Genomic DNA, 19618 nt, shown 5'->3' on the forward strand with positions numbered 1-19618 from the left:
TCTTATTTCCCTGTTTTTTGTCCTCTAAACCTAGGTGTGTCCTATGATCCAGAGCCTCTTATGATCCAAAAATACGGCTGTATTGCCGGTAATAGCCTGTGCCTGAATTACACGTAGCCCTAAGTTGCTACAACTCAGAGGGGGAAAATAAATCAGTGTGGGCCCGGAGTTAGATGGTTTTAGGCTTCCCCCTGCACCAAAATGGCCAGCTCAGATAATGCATAAACTCATGAACACCTTAACCTCCCTGGCGGTAAGCCCGTGCCGAGCACGGGCTATGCCGCCGGGAGGCACCGCTTAGGCCCCGCTGGGTCGATTTGCATATTTCTTTTTTGCTGCACGCAGCTAACACTTTGCTAGCTGCGTGCAGTGCCCGATCGCCGCCGCTACCCGCCGATCCGCCGCAATCCGTCGCGCCGCAGCCGCCCCCCCCAGACCCCGTGCGCTGCCTGGCCAATCAGTGCCAGGCAGCGCTGTGGGGTGGATCGGAGTCCCCCTTGACGTCACGACGTCGATGACGTCGGTGACGTCATCCCGCCCCGTCGCCATTGCGACGGGGGAAGCCCTCCAGGAGATCCCGTTCTTTGGCTGGGGCTAGGCTGGGGGGATGCCGCTGAGCAGCGGCTATCATGTAGCGAGACTTTGGATTTTTAGCAAACCGCCAGGAGGGTTAAAGGACAACTGTAGCAAGAGGGCTATGCAGTCTGCCATATTTATTTCCCTTTAAGCAATACCAGTTACCTGGCAGCCCTGCTGATCCTCTGCCTCTAATACTATTAGCCATAGCCCCTGAACAAGCATGCAGCAGATAAGGTGTTTCTGACATTATTGTCACATCTGACAAGATTAGTGGCATGCTTGTTTCTGGTGTGATTCAGACACTACTGCAGCCAAATAAATATGGCAGCCTCCATATACTTCTCACTTCAGTTGCCCTTTAAAAGTGGACCCGAACTCTTGCACAGGACAGAAGGAAAATAGAGAAGAGCACCCTGTGTGTATTCAGAGAGTTTAGCCTGTGTAATTCCCTCTCATTTGTGTCTAGTCACTAGTTGTAATTAGATCCCCCCCCCCGTGTCACATGACTGCCTATGGCAGATAAGACCATTTGAAAGCACAGGCTGTAAACAATATGTCTGCTTCCATAAATCAGGAAGTAGAAACAGTGCAAATTTATTTTAGGATTCGTATCAGCTGTAACAAAAAAATGTTTTTTGTTCAAAGGTTATTTTGCTGTTGTGTATCATTTAAAGAGCAGAGAGGAAGTTCTGAGTTCAGGTCCACTTTAAAGGACTAAATGGAACCAAAAAGACCCTCTGCTAAAAAATAGCTATGCTAAATGTAACTTCTTAAAACAGAGGGGATTTCCAGTTATTTAGCCAAGGACGCTCCTATCACCCTCCACCCTCCTTTCCGGATTTTAAACTTTTTACCTCTGACTTCCCCCTCCCCCCCCCCCCCCCCCCCCATCATCCTCCACACTGACAGTGCCAGCTGCCATTTTGAATTATAAACTGTAGAGAAGTTTAGTATCTCCTCTCCGCAATATGCGGGTAAACTGAGAAGCAAACAATTGACTGATCTCCATAATGAGGCCCACTGAAGTCTCACACACATTCCCACACTCTCATAAAACAAGAGCTTTTAAGATCAGCGTCACCACGTCAGTGCTGGCCTGTTCCATCAGTGACTGCTGCGGTGGTGTCTTCTGTCCCGCCTAATGAGGCCTCATCTCCTAGAGCTCCCCCCCATCTCTGGCAATAAAGCAGCCCATTTGTCAAGCACACACTATCAGCACATTACAAGAGGGCTTTTAACTCGCTTCTTATCAAGTGCCGCTTGCAATGCTCTCATGAGAAGTGATCCCTCGTAAAGATACGACAATACCGTTACATCTTTTATCTGCTTTTAGTAATGATTTAGCTAGAAGGGAAAAAAAAACAAAGTATTCTCCTGTGCGCCGTCTATCCCTTTAAAGAGGAGCTGACAGCCATACTATCTCAGGAAAAAACACATATATACGTAGATAAATACTTGCTCTACTTACATAACAAATGTATTGCACTGTCCACATTTTGATTTTAGTGATTTTTCTATAGTAAAATAAGAGAAAATCCTTCTTAGCAGTTCTCATTTTAACTGTGGCTATTATGAAGCCAATCCTGATGTCATTTCCTCCCTTATGCTAGGTACACACCATACAAATTTCTGGCAAATTTCCCTGCCAGATCGATTATTACCAACATGTCTGATCTGAATTTCGATAGATTTTTCAATTTTCTGATTTTTTTTAACAGTTTTTTTTCTTTCTTTATTGAATTTCATAGAACTGTACTATTGGAAAATTGATCAAAATTCAGATCAAACATGGTGGAAATAATCGATCTGGCAGGTAAATCTGCCAGAAAATTGTATGGTGTGTACCTAGCATAACTCTCCTCTGCCTGATTGTGTATGCATGGCCCGCCCTCCACTATAGAAAGAGCATTGTCTCAGCATGAGAAATAATGTCCAATCAGAGAGAAACAGAGGTGTGGGAGGGGAAAACAGGAGGGAAAGAGGCTTCAGCCAATCAGGCTGCATTAGTTAAGTCTGAGGGGAAAGTAGAGAAGCAAAAAAGACAGTGTACCGAATAAGAGTCAGGTAAACTGGGGAATGATCACCAATGTGGTTTAAATTATAAAACAACATTTTTATTATAAAATGTTATGATATGCGTGACTAGGGGTGTGCCGGGGCCTGATCAGGGGTGTGACAGGGGCGTGGCTTAAATGTCCCTCTTTATTATCTCAAAAAGTTGGGAGGTATGAGGAACTGGAAACACTGTTGCCGTTTACTCAGGACTGTGGTACAATTTAATTTCCTGTACCAGCAAAAAGATCGCTGCTGGTGAAACCAAGCTCGATGGTGGCCAGTACAAGATGTAAAGGCCCGCACCCACCTTGCGATTCTTCTGACGGTTTTGCCGACGACCAGCGATCGCGCGACCTGGGTACAGGCAATCACAGGAACGTCATTTAGTGTTGCATGGGCGATAACGGCCGTCACGGCAAATCAGATTTTTAACCACTTCACCCCAAAGTGGTTTTTACCCTAACAGACAAGAGCGATTTTCACCTTTCAGTGCTCATCCCTTTCATTTGCCAATCGCTTAATCACTACTAATCACAATGAAATGATCTATATCTTGTTTTTTTCACCACCATTTGGGCTTTTTGGGGTTGATATTTGTTTTCAGTAATTACTTTTTTTTTCTATCATTTTAAAGGGAAAAACAAGGAAATTTTTTTTAAAAATACACAATTTCTCCAATTTCATCCTCTATAGTTTTAATATAAACACGGCTACTGTGCATAAAACCCCCACACATTTTATCTGCCTATTTGTACTGGTTATCACAAGATTTTATGATGTCCCTAGTACAAAGTATGGTGACAATATAGTATTTGGAAATAAAGGTGTATTTTTTCTATGGTGTTTTTTTTTTTTTGCACTATTTTCACATGCATGCGGGTGGAAATGCACGTGCACGCGCAGAAGCGCGCACAGCGCACAGTGGCAGCAGCACTGTCTGACTTATAAAAACGCCCTGGAGCCATTCAAGGGAATGTCCAAGCAAAATAAAAAAAATGAGTTTCACTTACCGGGGGCTTCTACCAGCCCCATGCAGCCATCCTGTGCCCTCGTAGTCACTCACTGTTGCTCCAGTCCCCCGCTGGCAGCTTGCCGACCTCGGAGGTCGGCGGGACGCATTGCGTACATTTTTACGCATTCCTGCTAGTGCAGGAACATTAACACATACATTTTTACGCATTACTGGTTCAATGCGTAAAAATTTACGCATTGAACCAGTAACGCGTAAAAATGTATGCGTTAATGGTCCTGCACTATCGGGAATGCGTAAAAATGTACACAATGTGTCCCGCCGACCTCCGAGGTCAGGAAGCTGCCAGCGGGGGACTGGAGCAGCAGTGAGTGACTACGAGGGCACAGGATGGCTGCATGGGGCTGGTAGAAGCCCCCGGGAAGTGAAACTCATTTTTTTATTTTGCTTGAACCTTCCCTTTAAGAGGCTCTAGCAGGACGTTTTTATAAGTCAGCTTGTCATTAAGTGGTTAAGATCCCCAATAACTCTGGTTCAAAGTTGCTAGCCCACGGGCTCTGTTGCTATGCGGGGGGGGGGGGGGGTTTGATGGTGTGGCTACGTACATAGGCTGGATCAAGTATGGCCAAGGCGGCCGATCCTGACCGCCTATGCTGAGAATCTAACATGTGTAAAGCTGCTACCACTGCCGCTGATCTGCAAACTCAGCTCTCCAGCTGTTAAAACTACAAGTCCTACAATGCATTCACCTTTATGAATCATGACTGTGGCTGTCTCCCGCAATGCATTATGGGACTTGTAGTCCCTTCACAGCTGGAGAGCCAAGTATGCAGATCACTGCACTAGGCAATCATTCTGACAGATCGACTTAGCTGAGCGTTTGCCAGGGTATTGAATCAGAATCGTTTATTTTGCCAAGCATGACTGGGTCCTGCTGAGAATTGGGTTTGGCACTGTATATAGTAGAAGACAGAGATTAGGTTAGGCGCGCAACATGCACTTTATGAAGCAAAGAAACAACATATATATGACATACTGCATACCTCTAAGGCCCGGTTCACATTAGCGGTTGTTTGCCAAACGGACCGGATGACCTGACCGGATCCGGATCGGAACCGTACGGTTCTGATCCGGATCCGATCCGGATCCGGTCAGGTTGCATCAGGTGTCCATCAGGATGCGATCCGGATCCGTTTGGCAAAAGTTACGTTAAAAACAAAAAAAATGTTGGGGTCTGGGAGGTCAGCAGAAGGGGGACCTGTGGAATCAGGCCCTCTGCTGTTTAGCACTCACCTCCACCTCCGACATGCTGCCAACATCTCCGGATCCGGATCCAGCTGTGCTGCTCCACTCCAAAATGCTTGCCCATGTGTCCCCATCCAATATCGCCGCAACAATCCCCATAGGAAGTGGGGTAGAACATCCGGATTTCTCAGCCTGTGTGTTGTGCGCTCTCCGGTTCCCATTGGTTTGTATTGGCCGGATGGTGCAGTCCGGCTCCGCCCCGGATACGGCTGCCGGAGGAGCCGGATGAAAAAATAGCGCATGTTGGAACGGAGGCCGGAGTCCGGATCCGGCCCGGATCCGGTTCGGCAGAACGGACGCATGTGAACGGACGCATAGGCTTTCATTGCTATGCCGTGCGTCCGTTCCGTCCGTTCTGCAAGCGGTGCGGCTCCGGCACGGCGATTCCGGAGGGCCACCGCAAGTGTGAACCGGGCCTTAATTGTGACATGAAAGGCCTCCTCAGTTAAGTCATTGTGGGCCGGGTGAGTGGTCGGCCAAAACACTGCCCTGGCTGCAGCCTGGGGGGTAATCAATGGGAGGTGTAAGTATGTGGAGTGAGTTCAGGAGCAGGACAGCTGAGGGGAAGAAAGAGTTCCTGTGTCTAGCGGTCCTGGTGGAGATGGCCCAAAGCCTCCAGCCTGATGTAAGCAGACTGAAGAAGCCGTGACCTGGGCAATACTCTGCATCCTAGAATGCACTCCGGTGCTGTATAAGAGAGCCAGTGAGGGGCACCTCACTCAACTGCCTGCTCCATGACGCTGCTTTGTCGACCCTCCTCCCCCCATCATAGCAACAGAACAGGTCACTAGCCTGCAGGCTAGCAATGCATTTGTACAGTGTCAGCCCTACACCATCACCTGACTGAGTCCCGACCCATACCCATACTGCCTTATACTCTCCAATGCCTCCCCTCTCCCTGCCAATGTGACTGACTCTCCTTCTGTGTGTCCCTCCCCCTCCCTGTAAGACTGCTAATGCAATGTACTCAGCAGAAAAAGGCAGCGCTTCTTAGGACAAACTACATCAAATTACCATTATTGGAGGATGTTAGCTTCCAAAATAGTTTACATGCAAATTACTAAGTACTTGACCGCCCCACCACAATGAGGTCATCCTCTGTGGGAGGGGCTCCTAAAAATCTAACTAAATACAAACACATGAATATGCATAACCTGGTTGCGACTAGATGTGAAGGAATTTAAACATACCAAAAGGGTAGATCAGCGCATCACCAGGCTGCCTCTGATTGGCTTACTACAGAGATGCACTGACCCCGCCCCCAGAGACAACAAACACCCCTTGAAGATCCCAGTACTGCAGAACTGCACATCAGTGTCTGCTGGGCCTACCTGTCCCCGATAGGCTGCTTTTCTGGGTGTTATAAACGCGGACGATATCCACAGCTGCGTCTCGCACATCCGAATCTTCGCTCTGCAGCAGCCGCAATATACACATCCACAGCTGCAATGTGTCCGCCACACCTGGAAGACAGAATTACACATCTTTATTACAGATACTCAGATCACAGTGACATCACGTGTGTCTCTTCTCGCTTGGCCTTCAATACTAAATACATTTCATAAACTGGCGGGAAAATGGAATTTAAAGTGTAGTTGAACTGACGTCTGGCATAGAGGCATAGCCATAAATTCTTACATAAAGAAGCGTGTGATTCCCCCAGTGGCGTAGCTAAGGAGCTGTGGGTCCCGGTGCAAGTTTTACACGGGGCCCCCCAAGCACTCTATACATAACAATTGCTGCTGCGCACCAAAACCTGACAAGGACAACCAGAGTGTCAGAGATGCAAGAAGGGGATGGGGAGCAGCTTGTTAATGATTACTACTATTTAAAGCATCTATAGAAGTGATTATTACCAGCACAGAGCCAATAGAGAGCTAACATTGTGTTTGAGGGAGGACCCCTGGGGGCCGAAGAGCCCCAATGCGGTCGCTACCTCTGCAACCCCTATTTCTACGCCACTGGATTCCCCCATGTACAGCATGATACATCCATGCAGCTCAGTCTGCAAAGCCTGCTGGGTTTTACAGCACAAAAAAAACTTGCTGCTGCCTTAATTCCTGGGGTTACGCAATGCAAATGCAGATACAGTCTTTCTAGTGCATTCTTCAAACTAGTCAACAGGCAAAAAAACACTTTCCCCCTCTACTTATCTGCGGTTTCCTCCATCCCCTCGCCGCATCTCCGATCGCAGCCGCCAGCTCGGGGTCCCCGCCGGTGCAGAGGGCGACCTCAAGGTTGTCCTCTATAGTGCTGCTGCACGAGCGCCCCTGTCAATCAAGTCCACGTTGTCGAACTACTGTGCTTGTGCAGTACAGTCCAGACAACGTGGCCTTGATCGACAGGGGCGCAGTAGAGGACGGCCTGGCGAGACACCGTTGGGCACCCGGGCCGTCGACAGAGTGTAGCTGCAGCGTGGGACTTGTCAGCTGCGAGGGGCTGGAGGAAACAACAGGTAAGTAGAGGGGGAAAGTGTTTATTTGCTTGATGACTCCTTTAAGTGAAGGCAGATCAGAGGACTGATGATGTACCAGTCCTCTAATATCCTCACTTCCACTTCCTGTTGGTTGATTCCCTCTACGGTCATTGGAAGTTGCTCTCGGTAGAATTCATCCTGCTCTCTGCACTGTTCCCCACTCTTCACACTGCACTGTTCCCAGCACTATCTCCCCCCCCCCCCCCCCCACACACACACTCTGCATCCTCTCCCACTCCTCACACTGCACTGGTACCCACCTCCTCACACCGCACTGCTCCCCCCTCCTCACACTGCACTGCTACCCCAGTACTACTCCCCCCCCCCCCATCTGCACTCCCCCCCCCCCCTCCCTCACTGCTTTCCCAGTGAGCAGGGTGGAATTGAAACACCCAGAATTACAGATTACTCAGGAAGCTCCTAGTGAACCAGAACTCCTAGGAGTAAGTAAGGGGCTACAAAGAACCAAAAAGCCCTCTTACTAAAATGTTATGTAAAACAATCTGTATCTCTGGGTGCTTCAAGTCCTACTCCACAGAGCACATTAATCCATGCCATGCACTGATGAGTATCAACCAAACCGAAACAGTCTGTATGCATGTTGGATTATTTTGGCTCTGTACAATTAACAAGCTGACACATCGTTGCATCCCTGCGGTTCTGGAGGTGTGGCTAGCTTACAGGGCCAACAAAGGGATGATTTGCATATTCAGCAGTGATGCATTGTGGGAGAAATCATATGCTCCACTCAAACCTGAATTATCGCAAATACCTTCTGTTTTAAAGTGGATCCGAGATAAACTTTTACTCATTGCATAATTGTGTTCCTTACATATAGTTTATGGGGCATTCCTCAAGCCAAATACTTTTTTTGTTTTGTTTTAATACTTTAAATCCCTATAAACTAAACAAGCCTCACCCACAGCTTTTTAGAGTGCCTTGGCACTGTAGCAAGGGCTTATGGGAGCTCAGTCTTGGCAGGAGGAGGAGGAGGTTACTAGCCAGAGATTCCAGAGGCTGAGGGGAGGAGGAGGTGGTTACTAGCCAGAGATTCCAGAGGCTGAGGGGAGGAGGAGGTGGTTACTAGCCAGAGATTCCAGAGGCTGAGGGGAGGAGGAGGTGGTTACTAGCCAGAGATTCCAGAGGCTGAGGGGAGGAGGAGGTGGTTACTAGCCAGAGATTCCAGAGGCTGAGGGGAGGAGGAGGTGGTTACTAGCCAGAGATTCCAGAGGCAGAGGGGAGGAGGAGGTGATTACTAGCCAGAGATTCCACAGGCAGAGGGGAGGAGGAGGTGGTTACTAGCCAGAGATTCCAGAGGCTGAGGGGAGGAGGTTACTAGCCAGACATTCCAGAGGCTGAGGGGAGGAGGAGGTGGTTACTAGCCAGAGATTCCAGAGGCTGAGGGGAGGAGGAGGTGGTTACTAGCCAGAGATTTCAGAGGCTGAGGGGAGGGGGAGGTGGTTACTAGCCAGAGATTCCAGAGGCTGAGGGGAGGAGGAGGTGGCTACTAGCCAGAGATTCCAGAGGCTGAGGGGAGGAGGTGGCTACTAGCCAGAGATTCCAGAGGCTGAGGGGAGGAGGAGGTGGTTACTAGCCAGAGATTCCAGAGGCTGAGGGGAGGAGGAGGTGGTTACTAGCCAGAGATTCCAGAGGCTGAGGGGAGGAGGAGGTGGTTACTAGCCAGAGATTCCAGAGGCTGAGGGGAGGAGGAGGTGGTTACTAGCCAGAGATTCCAGAGGCTGAGGGGAGGAGGAGGTGGTTACTAGCCAGAGATTCCAGAGGCAGAGGTGAGGAGGAGGTGGTTACTAGCCAGAGATTCCAGAGGCAGAGGGGAGGAGGAGGTGGTTACTAGCCAGAGATTCCAGAGGCTGAGGGGAGGAGGAGGTGGTTACTAGCCAGAGATTCCAGAGGCAGAGGGGAGGAGGAGGTGGTTACTAGCCAGAGATTCCAGAGGCAAAGGGGAGGAGGAGAGGGGACTGAATTTGTCACATTACACACAGGCAAGCTGATAGCATCTCCAGCCCTCAGCCTGTGACAAACAGAACATGGCTGCTCTCATTGTATCACAGGAAGAAATAATCATTATATTGAAGCGGTTTGCAGCTAGATTTGCTGTGTAAACTATCTACATTTTAGAGAAGATATATAGAAAAGTTACTTGTTATAGTTAGTTTTACATCACAGATCCGCTTTAAGGCAGCAAATTTCTGTTTTGCATAACATTTTAGTAAAAGGGCTTCTTGATGCCTTTCAGCCCCGTTTGCTGGATACTCATCACAGCGACAAGGGAGATGGATCCAGGGACGTTTCCCTGACAACGAGTGTCTCACGATCCATCTTCTGACCGGCGGGCATGGGTGACGTCACACAAAGGGCACAAACGAGACTTCAAGCGATCGAGGTACATTGTGAGGAGCTGTCGGGGATCTTAAAGAAAACCTGAACTGAAAATTAAAAGTCAAATAAGCATACACAAGTCATACTTACCTCCCGTGTAGTCTACTCCTCAGTATCTTTCTCCTGTCCCGCGTCCTGTTTGTTCACTGTGATCAAGGGAATTTTCCGTCCTCCATTTTGAAAATGGCCATTACCCATAACAGCTTTCTAGTCAGCACACAGTTAAACTGTAACATCGCCCACTTGAGCCATAGGGAAACATGGACATTACCTGGTACATCAGTTTTCCTCTCAGCTATAACTGACAGCAACTGATATTTTACTGACAGCAACTGATATATTTCAGATCTGACAAAATATTGTCAGAACTGGAAGGGATTATTGTCAGAAGAAAATGGTGAGCTTCTGAGAGGAACTGATGGCAAGGTAACTATGTAATGTTCATTTGAAGATACCTCATGTGTTTATTTTAAATATTTTTACTCAGTACAGGTTCTCTTTAAAGATCCGATCCGCCGAAGATCGATATCGTTGCACGATGCTAAACGACGTTCGCGTGATCACATCCCTATACCCACATTGCAAGATCATGGGTATAGGCATGTGATCACGCGAACGTCGTTTAGCATCGTGCAACGATATCGATCTTCGGCGGATCGGATCTTTAAGATCCCCAACAGCTCCTCACAATGTACCTCGATCGCTTTTGCTAGGTCATCGGAAAAATTGTTGGGAAAATCAAACATTATAATCCTAACATTGGTATGTCTCCTGTCGGATTTAAAGTGCTCAAGAGCTGCAGCCACTGGGACGCGCTCAGGAGGCCACCCTGAAGTGTCAGGGAGTCTTGCCTTGAACTCCTTACTGAATAGATACTGACCCTAGCCAGGATTCCAACCCTGGTCTCCCATGTCAAAGGCAGAGCCCTTAAGGAATTGTCAGGCAAAAAAAAAAAATGAGTTTCACTTACCTGGGGCTTCTACCAGCCCCATGCAGCCATCCTGTGCCCTTGTAGTCACTCACTGCTGCTCCAGACCCCACCGCCAGCTAGTCTCATTTTTGCCGACCTCGGAGTCTGCGGGCCGCAATGCGTACATTTGCACGCATTGTCACTGGTGCATGAAGCTATCGCAGACATTAACACATACATGGTGGAGCAACGCGTGGATTTTTTACCACTAACGCGTAAAAATGTGTTTTCAGTGAGAATACGTGTGCGTGGCGGCCTGCTAACGCCGAAGTTGGCAAAAATCGAAACTAGCTGGCGGCGGGGGACTAGAGCAGCAGGGAGTGACTACGAGGGCACAGGATGGCTGCATGGGGCTGGTAGAAGCCCCAGGTAAGTGAAACTCATTTTTTTTGCCTGACGATTCCTTTAAACAGTTCACTATCCAGCCAACATTGTAACCCCTTACACACTCTTGGGAGTTCTGGTTCACCATGAGTGTGCTGGGTAATCTGTATATTTAGAGAGGTAACCCTGTCAGGCAGGAAGAGACTGGCAGCGTTGCCTCGGATGCGAGTATCAGAGATTATGCTGGAGGAGAATGCTTTGATGTTTATGTTGCCCAGGGACTGGAGAACTCTAAGCAGCCATGCTTGGAAGAGGAGACATTTTTAAATAAACTGTTGTCTGTTTGGTGAGCCTGTCCTCCCTCTGAAGTGTGATGTTCTGATGCTGTGCAGGCGGTGCACGGATAGAGGTGATGTATGAGATATGTACACTTCTATAAATAACATACAATGGCTTTCCCAGCCACCCAAACAACACACTTCCTGCGGATCAGCAGACCCTGCGGACATTTATCAAGAGTGTCTCGGACAAAATATCAGGGCTTGTTCACACTGCAGGCGTTTTCAGCTTTTTTTCCGCCGCGTGCGGTTTTTAAAAACGCCCCCCCGACGCAGTGGACAATGAATGTCTATGAGAAGGTTCACATCTGCGCAAGTCGTGCGCTGTGCAGCTAGCAAAGTGGTGCATGTAGCATTTTCGGGTCGCTTCCACCTCAATGGAAGGTATAGGAAAATCGGAAAACACGTACAAAGACGCGCAATAAGGTGATTGCACTTGCGTTTTTAAGAATAAATACATTGTATTTATTCTTTTCTGGGTCAAAGAGTCTTCCTGACTTGCGCCATGGAGTGAATTACAAAACTGCTCGGAAAAAACGCTTCGAAAACCGCTAAGCACAAAAACAAATCACCCACCCAAGCGCCGGGAATAGGAAAAAAAATACACGTCAAAAACTGCCAAACGCGGACGGCCACACGAAAGCCATGCGAACAAGGCCTCAGTAGGTTTTTAGAAATCTGTGCAGAATTGTCTCAGACATCCTAAGAAATCACTAAACAGTTCAGATTCCTTCTTAAACTGTTAGGAATAGGAGGAGTTAGGAAGGTCTCTCGGACAGTGCAGTGTGTGAGGGAAATTACTGTTGCTGAGGTAACCAGTACATCTGTTGTATTGCATCAATGGCCAGCACTGGAAGGGTTAAGCACAGAGCAGCTTCACAGGATTCAGCAGGGGATGGAGCACTTCACAAATCATTCATGTCTAGCCTGCACTGCTGCAGTATCTGTAGAACTGCTATTAAGCACTTCTTAATCTGTGACAGTTTAGGGATGGATTTGCACTTTTCTTAACGGAAGTGCAGCTCTAGAAATCCAAGCTAAACTACCACTATTACGTAGGATTTGAGAAGTTTCTTATCATCCTGCAGAACAGTTCCTCTGTTGGTTAGAACAGTTTAAGAAAAAAAAACTGTCGGTAATGCTTTGATAAATCTGGCCCTCTGTGTTTAAAGGGTACCTGGAGTGAAAAAAGTGCCCAAATGGGTACTCACCTAGTAAGTAGAGGGAAGCCTCTGGTTAATCTTTGTAACGCCGCGGGGGAGTTGGGTACAGGGCGAGCCGAATGACGACTCACTTTGCTGCCGCTCAAATCCCCGGGGGCGTTAAATACTACTCCCCCTCCGAGTCGTAACTCTGACGGAGATGGTGAAGGCTTCACTCTGCCTGTGGAGCTCACTATGTGACTTTTCCTTTCTAAAATGTCACAGGTTTGCTTTAAAGTCATAGGGAGTCATTAAAAAATAATAAAAAGACAGATACTTATCCAAGGAGAGGGAAGGCTCTGGGTCGTATAGAGCCTTTCAGTTCCTCTCTCTGTCCCCGTTCCAGGGCTAGCTCCCCAGGAGCAGTGAGGCCAATTTGGCCAAATACTGCTCTCTCCGACGTCGAAGGGAGGCTTTAGAAGTCTTCGGGAGACCGAGTGGTCCTGAAGACAGGCCTCTCCGTACTGCGCATGCGCAAGCTCCCTCTCTTGCACACGCGCAGTATGGAGCCGCCTGTTTTCGGGAGGACTTGGCTGCCAAAGACTTCCGAAGTCCCCTGCGGTGGGGGATTCAAACGGGGAAGTACCGAGGACACCAGGAGAGGCGCTATAGGACCCACAGCCTTAGGTAAGTATCTGGCTTTTTTATCCAAACATTTCCCCCAAGGACTCATGAGGCCAGAATAAAAATGCAGTTTTACTTACCCAGGTCTTCTTCCAGCCCCTAGAAGTCATTTGGGTCACTCAACAAAGCTCTGGTCCTTACCGGGGTCCCTCTGGCAGCCTGTAATGGCCCGTACTCACGGGCTGCAGAAGTGGCCTGTCGCCAGCACACGTGAGCGTGTGGGCGACAGGCCGGCGACAGCTCCTCGCCAGGTCCCTCCGCGTACACACGCGGAAGAGGGACCAGCGGCGAGACGGAAGCTGTCGCCGACGTTCCTCCTCCCCCCGCCGGAAGCTCCATTTACCACAATGGAGGTTGCTGTCGCTAGTCCGCGTACTCACGCGGACTAGCGACAGTTGCGGGGGAGGTGCGGCGGCGACTGTCGCCATGCGATTGAAACTTTCAATCGCATGGCGACATGAGCGAAGGGCGACAGTTCGGGGTGCGCGCGCGACGGCCCATACTCACGGGCGACCTGTCGCCGCAACACGCGCGCGCCGCGTGTTGAGGCGACAAAAGTCCCTCGTGAGTATGGGCCATAAGGATTGACGAGCCCCAATGGGTCGTGGCCTTCTGCGCATGCACAAATAGGTGAGTAACTTATCTTTTTTCTTGAACCACTTGAGGACTGCAGTGCTAAACCCCCCTAAAGACCAGGCCATTTTTTTTATTGACCACTGCAGCTTTATAACTGCAGGGTCGCACAATTCAGCACACAGGTGATTCCCCCCCCCCTCCTTTTCTCCCCACCAAAAGAGCTTCCTGTTGGTGGGGTCTGATCTGCCCCCCCCCCCCCCCCCCCCCCCGTGTTTATTTATTTGTTTTACAGATATTTACATTATTTTTTTATAATAATAAATTTTGCTATTTATTTATTTTCTAAAATCCCTCCCTCCCCCCAGCCAGCCAATCACAGCGATCGGCTGTCATAGGCCTCAGCCTATAAGAGCCGATTGCTGTCCTGTGTCCCAGGGGGACAGTCATGTCACACGGCTGTCCCCAGTACCCCGCTGCTGTAGGTCGTAGCACTGTACATGCTAATTAGATGGCGGTTTCGCTGTCTAACGGTCTCCGAGCGGCGATTGCTGCTGGGAGATTGAAGGCGGAGCGGAGCCTACCAAGCGGAGATGCACGCGTGATCTCCTGCACAAGCCAGCTCCAGGACCTGACGCCAACTGACGCGGTCTTTAGGTAGTTGGCTGGAAAGTGTAATGGTTAAGGGCTCTGCCTCTGACACAGGAGACCTGGGTTCAAATCTCAGCTCTGCCTGTTCAGTAAGCCAGCAACTATTCAGTAAGGAGACCCTAGGCAAGACTCCCTAACACTGCTACTGCCTATAGAGCGCGTCCTAGTGGCGCTTTGAGTCCGCCAGGAGAAAAGTGCAATATACATGTTCTGTGTTTGTTGTGTCGTTTGTTAGTTAAGCTCGCTTCAGGGTCACGTTTATGGCTGAGAAGTTCAGTTGTGTATCCTACGCAGATATCACTCTTGCAGATCTAAGATAGGGATAAGAGTTTGCTCTACAGGGTTAACAGTATTTCATTATTTTGTTTTTGTATTCTAGCAGCAGGATCTCTAAATCTGGCCCTGAACAGGCAGGTTTTCTTCCAGTTATGGTACAGTAACAAAATGGCCGCCTTAGCAACTGGTCAGGAATGTCAGCAGAATATTTACTGTTAGAAAGCAAACGTCCATAAGCCAGAGGAGGCATTTACTCTGCAGCTCCAGCCCTCCAGTAATGTCCTCAGTCAAACAGCATTTTATGTATTTTAGGCTTTTAGCGCTCAGATTTATTGAAGAATTCTTAAAAAGTGCCAACCAGGAAGAGATTAAGGAAGGCAAACAGCTCGGCTCTTTATGATGTGCGGCCGGCGGGGTTCTGCTTTTGTTAGTCTGATCCATCAGATCAAACACAGGCCTGGTTGCCATAGGCAGAGCTCGAGCTGTTTGTTCTGCATGTTTGTTCTGGGCCTGAGATGCTCTTCACATCCCCTCTCTTCCTCCTTCTATCCAGCCCTGAAGTGTCCACAGGTTTGCCTTGCCTTCCATACTGACTGTTGTATTTTATCGGTATAAACTGTATTTCCATGTGTGCCTTAATGGAAAAGTATGTCTGGACATTTATGTTGCTATGAGAGATTTACAGTGAATCTAGTTGATCAGCTGGGGCCTTACACAAAGCCTGTGTTTCATAAAGGACTTTTTACAACCACACACATCTGCATATGAGTAAATAACACAGCAAAGACAATGGCCTCTGACACTGACCCCAGCCCCCGCAAATGGCTATTGAGGAACTGGCTACCCAAGGTGAGAGGAAACTGAGTTATCTGGTTTGTCAACAAAGGTCCATGGGACTAGCTACAAGTCCCTTCCCCCCAGCTGCTAAGGGCAAACACAGAGGAGGAGTCTCTATACCTGTGGGATCAAGATATAAGACAATGCTTGAAAAGCTTCTCTCTCTCTTGGAATGCTGCCATGGACGGTGAGATGGAAAGGGGCTCAGCTAATGAAAGTGTGTGACTGTGCATAGGGTATATAGAGCCATTATGTGAGACACATACTTTGTATGATCTAACTTGTACATATGTATAATTGTAAATAAACCCCTTTTATTTAACCCCTTTGAAACGACCTCAAGTGTCTGGTCATTAACATAGAAATAAGTTAACATAAGCTAGAGTACATTCTACATTTGGCACCCCAGATAGCGTGTGGATAATTAGTAAATCCACATAGAACCCCATAACAGAAATTACTCTAGCTATTAGTTCCAGAGAGCGTACAATTACGATGTTTGTGGTGTTATAATTCATGTAAGTCTTTGGATGAATATTTATGTGTTTGAGATTAAGAAGACCGACCTATATAGGGGAAAGAAATCCCTGGACTTGTAAAGGGAATTTTACAGAGGCCCCAGTACAGGATAAAATATAGTAGGTGTTTTTTTTTATCCAGCAGTGGCTGGATAGTTTACTGGTTAAGGGCTCTGCCTTTGACATGGGAGACCAGGGTTCTAATCCTGGCTAGGTCAAGTACCTATTCAGTAAGGAGTTCAAGGCAAGACTCCCTAACACTGCAGGGTGGCCTCCTGAGCGCGTCCCAGTGGCTGCAGCTCTTGAGCGCTTTGAGTCCGACAGGAGAAAAGCGCTATACAAATGTTCGGATTATTATTATTATTATTATTATTTTTTAGGGTGGGGGGAGGGGGACTTACCTTCCCACAGAAGACTCGATAGATTCAATTCAATTTAGGAAACATTTTTTTATTTCTTACTCCTTCAAAAATGTTGCAACGCGTTTCGCTGGTCTATAGCCTGCTTCCTCAGGCAAATACAAAAAGGAGTAACTTTAACCCTGGGGTCTGAAAAAGGATGCCTCTGTGACTATCTTGGACAGAAGTTGCTCAGTTTTGCATTTTCCTGAGGAAGCAGGCTGTAGACCCGTGAAACGCATTGCAACATTTTTTGAGAGTAAGAAATAAAGGTGAGGTAGGGTGCTGTACATGGATGTTACTCATGGACATTTTCCGCAGCGCTGTACAGAGTATATTGTCTTGTCACTTACCTGTCCCTCAGAGGAGCTCACAATCTAATCCCTACCATAGTCATGTGTCTATGTAGGTATCGTGTAGTGTATGCATCGTAGTTTAGGGGGAGCCAATTATCTTATCTGTATGTTTTTGAGATGTGGGAGGAAACCAGAGCCCCCGGAGGAAACCCGCACAGACACAAGGGAGAACATACAAACACCGGGCAGATAGAGCGCCGGCTGGGATTCAAGCTGTGGACCCAGCGCTGCAAGCAAAACGAGAGTGCTAACCACTGCGCCAACGTGCTGCCCACTACGCCACCGTTTGCGCTTTATAAGTCAATAATAATACATTTAGTTCTGCACTTATAGTTACTTTTCTCATGAATTCATCTTCACTTCAGGTTATAGCTGTGCTGTAAGGCCTCATTTCCACAAGCAGTTGATAGGCAGTGAAAAGCCTCTCAAACTACCGCAACTACTTGCTGCTGCCTGGTAACTGCTCACCGTTGCCTGGTAACTGCTCACCGTTGCCTGGTAACTGCTCACTACTGCCTGGTAACTGCTCACTACTGCCTGGTAACTGCTCACTGCTGCCAGGTAACTGCTCACCGCTACCTGGTAACTGATCACCGCTGTCTGGTAACTGATCACTGCTGTCTGGTAACTGCTCACTACTGCCTGATAACTGCTCACCGCTGACTGGTAACTGCTCACTACTGCCTGGTAACTGCTCACCGCTGCCTGGTAACTGCTCACCGCTGCCTGGTAAAAGCTCACTGCTGCCTGGTAAAAGTTCACTGCTGCCTGGCAACTGGCTCACAGCTGCCTGGCAACTGCTTGCTGTTGCCTGGTAACTGCTCACTGCTGTCTGGCAACTGCTTGCTGAGCACACAGATCAACTGCCCGTCGAAATGAGCCCTAAAGCAGAGGGTCAGGCTGTAGGCGTGGCTTTTAGGGTCTCCCTGGCTTGCTGGGTTAGTAAATGAAGTGATGACAGGTAAATACATGCTGGGCTAGGAAGGCAAAGCAAGGACCTGAGGGAAGAAGGGAAGGGGGGGGGGGGGGGGGGGGGCAGGCGGTGCTGACATACAGCTCAGTGGATAAGTGCTGCTGGAGGTTCTGCTCTGTGCAATGCTGTCATGCATGAAGGCCTCATAGACAAACCAGCTGGGCCAGCCTGTGATGAATCTTCCAGACCTCCGATTGCCACCTCAGAAGGAGGTCATTGGACTAGATACACATGTCTGATGAGGTGGATTACCTGCAGCATGTAGGGTGGGGGTTTCAAGAAACTGCAAATAAAACAAAAACCAGAGAAGACACCTGGCAAACTCTGTCAACACCAGGCGACGCGTGCAATGACCCCAAAATATGTCTTTTTTTGTTAATGATCACTGCTTCAGTGACCTGCAGAATCCTCCTCAACTCCCATAAGGTGTGCATAAAATGTGAAAATCCGATCCAAAACGAGGAGACTCTGGTAGCTATTATGTAGTATTTAAAGTGGATCCGAGATAAACTTTTACTCATTGCATAATTGTGTTCCTTTCGTTTATAGTTTATAGGACATTCCTCAAGCCAAATACTTTTTTTTTGTATTGTTTAAATACTCTAAGCCTCATCCACAGCTTCTCCAGTGCCTTGGCACTCAGTCCCATGTAGCAAGGGCTTATGGGAGCTCAGTCTGGGCAGGAGGAGGGGGAGGTTACTAGCCAGAGATTTCAAAGGCAGAGGGGAGGAGTGAAGTTTTCACAGGCTGAGGGCTGGAGATGCTATCAGCTTGCCTGTGTGGAATGTGACAAACAGAACATGGCTGCCCTCATTGTATCACAGGAATAAATAATCACAATCGTCTCGGATCCACTTTAAATAGTGCCGACATATTCCACAGCGCTGTACAGAGTACATAGTCTTGTCACTTACCTGTCCCTCAGAGGAGCTCACAATCTAATCCCTACCATAGTCATATGTCTGTGTATGTATCATGTAGTGTATGTATCATAGTCTAGGGCCAATTCAGGGGGAAGCCAATTCACTCATCTATATGTTTTTGGGATGTAGGAGGAAACCAGAGTGCCCGGAAGAAACCCACAGAGACACGGGGAGAACAGTAAGTAGGAGGGAAAGAATAGTGGCTATTGGGAAAAACCCCAGAAGGCGGGGCTCTCTATCTTTGGGTGGAAGGGAAGAAGCTGCATCCCCCATGTCTGCAATGGTAGCTCCCCAAGTAGTTACAACTGACTGATAGGAAGTCTTTTTTGAAACATTGTTAATTGTTCTGAAAACACATTGGTGTATCTCCTGTCCGCTACACTAGATGATCTGTGAGCTGCATTCTGTGATTAGATAGGGAAGCACTTGCCAGATGTGCAGAATCAGGGACGGTTCTTTCATGAAGCAAGGTGAAACACTTGCATCAGGTGCAGAGATAACAGGGGCGGCATGTTTGTATTGTGTTTACACTAAAGGGGTCCATACACCTAACGATTTTCCCGCGATATACAGCAGATTCGATCACTGTGATCGAATCTGCTGGGAAATCGTCACGCAAACGCTGACAGAACGATCGATTTCCGTCCAAAATCAATCGTTCCCGTCGATTCCTGTTGATCTGTCCATGCAGAAGATTTTGCTTGATCGCCGGCGGGTCGGGAGTGCGTCGATAGTGGCATTCGAATGCCCGACGACCGACGCAATACATTACCTGATCCAGCCGGCACGACTCCCCTGGTCTCCGCTGTCCCTTCTCCGCTCTGGGCTCCAGTTTCACTGAACTTCCTGTCCCGGCAGGAAGTTTAAACAGTA

At 48.3% G+C, this 19618-nt stretch overlaps 1 protein-coding gene across 2 annotated transcripts in view; it reads right to left on the reverse strand.

Annotated features, from left to right (window-relative positions):
- THADA (THADA armadillo repeat containing) overlaps positions 1–19618 on the reverse strand; it is a 782712-nt gene that overhangs the window by 96880 nt on the left and 666214 nt on the right. For both annotated transcript variants that reach the window (XM_068233009.1, XM_068233008.1), the window contains one exon: positions 6241–6372. In XM_068233009.1, coding sequence (XP_068089110.1) covers positions 6241–6372 — 132 coding nt within the window. The remainder of the gene's footprint in view (positions 1–6240; positions 6373–19618) is intronic.

Source organism: Hyperolius riggenbachi, chromosome 4, assembly GCF_040937935.1.
Source record: "Hyperolius riggenbachi isolate aHypRig1 chromosome 4, aHypRig1.pri, whole genome shotgun sequence".
Lineage (NCBI taxonomy): Eukaryota > Metazoa > Chordata > Amphibia > Anura > Hyperoliidae > Hyperolius > Hyperolius riggenbachi.